Here is a 6,417-nt window from a genome sequence, read left to right as displayed (position 1 = left end):
AAAATATTGGATTATAACATTTTGAAATTGTTTAACAAACAGTAGTAACATAAGGAAATCAATAATCAACAGAGGTCATGAGTATACATATTTAAATGAAAGCATAAACTTAGAAGAGAATTACCAAACATCTTCAATAACATATTTCACAATGTTGATAGAAACATTTTAAACACTTTATGATAGTGAGAACAATTCATAACAACATTTAACCTACTATGAAATCAAGAAATAGGAGATTATACAGTACAAACATATCTCTATGTGTCTGTCTATATGCATGTATATTCTGGAATTCATCTGTATCATCACTTCTGTGTTTATACTATAGATTCTATCAGGTTTATTCTTTAAAATGGAAGAAGCCCAAAGCCAAAGTTTGGAGGAAGATTTTGAAGGGCAAGCCACCCACACAGGTAAATAAAACTAGAATAAAAAAATAATTCCATAATTAAGATTGAATCTAGAAAGAACCAATATTTTGTTTACAATCTCAACTGTGAAACTTAAGTATTATCTTCATGTGGTAAGATAAAATAATGTTTAAAAATTGAGTAGATAAATTAATTTGAAATGAAATAACTCATATAACAATTTTATTTCAGGGCTAGGAAGGTGGCTCAGTAGTAGAATGCTTGCCTAGCATGCATGAAGCCCTGCGTTCAATTCCTCAGTACCACATAAACAGACAAAGCCAGAAGTGGTGCTGTGGCTCAAGTGGTAGAGTGCTAGCCTTGAGCAAAAGAAGCTCAGGGACAGTGCTCAGGCCCTGAGTTCAAACCCCAAGACTGGGAAAAAAAAAAAAATTTCAGTGTCAAAAAATAAGAAAGATACTAATTGTTAGGGGATGGGGATGTGAGAATGTTTAAAGAGGTGACACTGACCAAGATTATTATATTCACGTTAAATGGCTCCTTTGTTAAGTGGCACCTCCTTTAAAACTACGTAGAGATAATAAAAATTAAAAATGAATGATACTGTTGATAATTGTATAGATGTCCAACTCTCAGAAGACTTCTATATCTACAGAATAATTAAACCACTTTCCACTCTTCTCTCTTCATGTCTCTCATTATAGACTTTCCTTGGTACTTCATAAACAATAGTACATTAAAGACAAATAGTCTTTTGATTTATTTTTAATATGAAAAATAATGGTAATGATTAATAAAGCATTCTTGAATCAATTTGATTTCAATCTTTTTCCAGGAAACTAACATTTTCCATGTGTTTCATCCAGACTATTTTCTCTTTTTTAAATTTTATAAATTATCTTTGAGTAGTCATTCAGAAGGGTTCCAATTCAGCATGTCAGTTTTGTAAATACAGTGCATCTTGACCAATGTTACCCCTTCCTTCCATCATCCTCCACAGTTGCTCCGAACCACACCTATCCCCTCAATTTACCTAGCATCATTTCCACATGTACATTGAATATTACAACTACATCTACCCACCTTTCCTCCTCTATTTGTCTGCCCTCCTTTGGACTTTGTCTGTGCCTTAGAGTATTTTTGTAATCTGTTAAATTGTGTATGGCCGACTATTGCAGTTACTAAATGAGAAAGGCAGAATAATCTAAATATAGAATATAATACCAAAGGTATGAAAAGACTATTGAATGTGGAATTTAAAATCTCATATAGTGAGGGCTTAAAACTTTCTTCGAAGCACTGTTATTTTGCAGGGCAACTGAATATTAGAACCTCAGTTAGGTCATCTTTGGTTTCATTTATTTTTCTTCTGTCTGAAAATCCTATCCTTTTTGTTTGTGAGATATTCTTAGAATTTGAGAAGGAATTGGGTGGCTGTGCAATGCTTCTCTTAAAGCCATTTAGTTTGTTTATTGTGGTCGGACCCCTTTCTCACTGGCTGCCTTTCAAGAACTATGTTTTGTTTCCCCAGCAATTCAAGTTTCCTTTATTAACAATGCAGTGGCAATATTAGCTTATTGACAAAAGCTCTTTCTTACCCAATGAAAGCACTATTTTTCTAAAGTTCTAGTTCTCTCTATATATCCTTGCTAACATAACTTTTGCCAACAGTTCAAAATGTATAATTTGTAGTTTCACTAGTGCAAAAGATTTCAGCGGGATTCTTTTTCAAAACCCATTTGACAGCAGTCATTTGGGAGAAAGCTTTTACAAACAAGGCAGTAGGGAATTTCTATCCCCCCAAAAAGGAAAAAAAATTAATTTTTTTGATTCCAGGACCTAAAGGAGTAATACATGATTGGAGAAAGTTTAAATTAGAAAGTGAAGATGGTGATTCAATCCCACCTAGCAAGAAGGACATTCTCAGGCAAATGTCTTCTCCTCAGAGCAGAGATGACAAAGACTCAAAAGAAAGAATCAGCAGAAAGGTAAGATAAGAACAAAATAATAAATAAATTAAATGTCTTTTCTAAGTCTTGCTTGTACTGACCAAAACCACAGTAGAAGTGAAGTGAGTCTGAGGATATTTTATACTAAACAAAATACAATGTGGCTACAATGCTCGATAGGAACAAGACTTTATAGGAAATGGACTCATTACCTTGTTCATGTAACGGTAGCCCCTCTGTACAGTAGCTTTACAATGAAAAATATATATTAAAAAAGAGAGAACCAATTACAAAATAAGAAAATTGGGAGAGGGAGGGTGTTAGGTTGGGGGAGATGGGAAATAATGATTCAAATGTATTTATAAATTGATTTGTTAAGTGGAAACTCCTTTATACAACTACTTAAAGATAATAAAAATATAATTTAAAAAATACCAAAAACCCTTCAAAAAGAGAGAAAATGTGAACTAATTAAATAATACATGAATTAATGATTAATGGATTAATCAATTTCATATGAGAAATTAAAATATTGAAAATTTTTGTTACAGGAAAGTTTATATCTTTTGAGGTCTTGATGAATATTTTACAAGAATATATTTGAACTAGTTTAAGTGATAACAAATTTAATCGATTTATTATTAACTATTGGTATTTGTATGCACATGAATTTATATAGGGGCAGTAAAGAGCAACACCAGGTTAACAATATTGATTGTTGAAAGAAATGAGATTGATTGGAAGAGAGAAAAATGGTGGGTAGAAATAGCTTAAAAAAAAGATACTTTTCTTTGGGAAGCAACATTTTTTAAAAGATCTTAATTATTACACTATATGACATATTTGTTTATGTCATAAAGACATACTTCAAGAAAGGATCACTAAAAGTGGAGATATTTCTAAGAATAAATTATAATTTTTACTCATGGGGAAAAATAACTTCAGTTGATTTTTTTATCATCACATCAGTGTATAAAGGTTATATACTAGCTGGGCACCAGTGGCTCACACCTGTAATACTAGCTACTCAGGAGGCTGAAATCTGAGGCTCAAGTTTTGAAGCCAGCCCAGGCACAAAAGTCCCCATAGGATTCTTATCTCCAGTTAAACACTCAAAATCTGGAAATGGTGCTGTGGTAGAGTGGTGGACTTGAGCACAAAGAAGCTGTGGGATAGAGCCTAGTTCCTGAGTTCAAGCTCCATGACTTAATCCCCCCACCCCAAATAAAGGTATATACTGAGTCTCAATAGACAGACTATGACTTAAAATGTGCCTTAGTGCAAGACTTTGGTCTTGGTAATGTTTAAGCCTAATATTGTTTATGTATGGGAGCAGAGATTGATTCTTTCATTGAGTTGTGAGATAATTAAATTTTTCCATCTGATGAATTGTAAAAATATCTCCCACTTATTTCAAACAGATATGAATAAAAATAAATAGAAAATTGTTTTGGAACATAAAATACTATGCAAGTATAAATATTCTTATTAAAGATTTTGTGCTAATTTTAAGCTTTGGAAACATACCTGAATGCCTAAATATATGCCTGAATATATGAATGGCACAAATCCTCAGATGATGCTCAGACAAGTCTTCAAATCTTGTGTGACTTGATCTCTTAAGTGAATAGAAAGACAATAGCAACTTAAGAGCTATACAAAGTATTTATCAATTGTAGAGCTAAAATAAATTGAGACAATAATAGAAGAGGAAAAAAATAACAAGTTAAGAAAACTAGTGAAGCCAGTAGAGAAACAGAGTCAGACATAGGAGAATAGGAAAATGAAAGAACCAGCTAATTCCACATAATTTGAATCTTAATATCTTAATACCTTCTTACCTCAGAAATTTCTTGCTCAGATTCAATAATACAAATATGCTCCAAAATACTAATTGTTTGCCTTCCTAGTACTCCTTTACTTTCAAAGCCAATACATGTTGCTATTTGAGCATTTACATGGGGATAACAGCCGTGTACACCTCCCTTGGGGATATCCAGCTCTAATAGTTCTGAACTGCTCCTTGTCTGTTAGTGACCTCTTGGATATATTTTTGGTTTGGGTTTGTTCTCCAGTTGGGGAAAGATGCAGTTAACACATTATCAACTACAATAATAATGAGGTAGATTTTATAAAAGACTGTGAGGGCAATTCTATATTCCAGTGACAATGAAAAGTAGCCATTTTGGAGGATGGAATTTAGGCTTTTTCCCTCTTCTGCCTAAGCCGGTAGACAGGAGTTAATACAGGGGACTTGTTAATTCAGGGACGCACAGTCTCACCCTTGCAAGTTCCCATTCAGTAGATCTGCAAAAATTGCAGTTCCAAATCATTCCTGAGTCATGTTGATCTTCGTGGTCCAGTCATTGAACCTCTTGATTAATTTAACAAACCCCCAACAGAAGCAAAAGCTGTCTTGTTTGAAACCCATATCACATATTCAAAAGAAAGCCACTAAAGCCTAGGAATTTTAACAACCTTGGGAAAAGGTACAGTACTGTCCAGAAGCATTTTTTTAGGGACACACTTACCTGTGTGCTTGTCTCTATATGTCTGTATGTGTGTGTCATTGTTTTGTTTTGTTTTATTCATTTTTGATGTGAGCTACTTCAGAGCAGACCTGGTTGATATTTTTTTTTACCCTATGTGGTGAGTGGTTAAGTAACATATGTCCAACTGGTATCATGAGCCTTTATGATTCAGCTATGACTAATTCTACATTTCAGCATAAAATAATGATTGAATCCCTATTAGGCACAAGACACTGTAACAGATATTCAAAATATACTGAATCAAACAAAATATTAGACAAAACTAATATTAGGCAATTAAAAAATACACATAGTGCAGGCTCAGATAATATTTATTGATATGGAAAAAACAATATAAAGATGGAGAATATAGAGCAGGAATCTTTTTAACTGGAGAAATCAAGCAGTGTGACATTTGAGCTAGTGATGAGTAGGATGAGGTAATGAGATGATTGTTTCAGGAAGTCAAAACAGAGCGAACAGCAAACACGCTGCCATGGCTGAGAACGGTTGGGGGCATCTAAGGAAGAACCATTTTTGTCTGGATGATCTCTATAATTGCTTTCATCTGTCCTCAGATGAGCATTCAAGAATACGAACTTATCCACCAAGACAAAGAGGATGAAAATTGCCTTCGTAAATACCGGAGACAGTGCATGCAAGATATGCACCAGAAGCTGAGTTTTGGGCCTAGATATGGGTTTGTGTATGAGCTAGAAACAGGAGAGCAATTTCTGGAAACAATTGAAAAGGAGCAGAAGATCACCACCATCATCGTCCACATATATGAAGATGGTGTGAAAGGGTGTGATGCCCTCAACAGTAGTCTAAGCTGCCTTGCATCAGAATACCCTATGGTCAAATTCTGTAAAATAAAAGCTTCCAATACAGGTGCTGGGGAACGCTTTTCCTCAGATTTCCTCCCCACACTGCTAGTCTACAAAGGTGGGGAACTCATAAGCAACTTTATTAGTGTCGCTGAACAGTTGTCTGAAGAGTTTTTTTCTGGTGATGTAGAGTCTTTCCTAAACGAATATGGATTACTACCTGAAAGAGAAATTCAGGCTCCTGAGCAGACCAACATGGAAGAAGAAGATATTGAGTAAACATGATGTTAATATTCATAATTACCTTTACACATTGAACACTGATTTTGGTAGTATCTATATTCCTTTAGAGAACACCAATTATGGGCAAGAGTTACTGAGAACAAAAAGATTAACACTGAAGTATGGGGTTTTTTTTTAGCTTTCCTTTGTAGCAGTTATTCAAATTGCGATAATGCTCCACTGCAGAAACATTGTAGTCCTTAGCAACGTTGTTTGTAAATAAAGAGAAGGTGAAGCGCATTGTCATTCTTCAAAAATCCTTTTCAAGTTCTGTAATAGCTTTTTTATTCTGTTTCTTCTGTGGGTTCATTTGTGTTTTTTCAAACTACATTGTTACTTACAATTTTCCTTTGCAACAAAAATAAAAATCTCATAAATATCTTGTGTGAAGTCTGCTCCTTCTTATAAAGGTCCTGAGACCTTTAAAAAGGTCAAAGTACAAAAAAGTCACAAT

At 34.0% G+C, this 6,417-nt stretch overlaps 1 protein-coding gene across 1 annotated transcript; it reads left to right on the top strand.

Moving 5' to 3' along the window:
* The first annotated feature begins 355 nt into the window (after positions 1-355).
* On the top strand, positions 356-5,960 carry Pdc (phosducin). Its single transcript, XM_042674643.1, has 3 exons — positions 356-416; positions 2,211-2,362; positions 5,433-5,960. Exons 1-3 carry the CDS (start codon positions 356-358, stop codon positions 5,958-5,960), a joined length of 741 nt encoding a protein of 246 aa, XP_042530577.1.
* Positions 5,961-6,417: the final 457 nt, after the last annotated feature.

Source organism: Dipodomys spectabilis, unplaced genomic scaffold (genome assembly GCF_019054845.1).
Source record: "Dipodomys spectabilis isolate Male_0828 unplaced genomic scaffold, ASM1905484v1 ptg000019l, whole genome shotgun sequence".
NCBI classification, from domain to species: Eukaryota; Metazoa; Chordata; class Mammalia; order Rodentia; family Heteromyidae; genus Dipodomys; species Dipodomys spectabilis.
The sequence above is the reverse complement of the archived record's forward strand: the minus strand, read 5'-3'. Positions and strand labels throughout refer to the sequence as shown.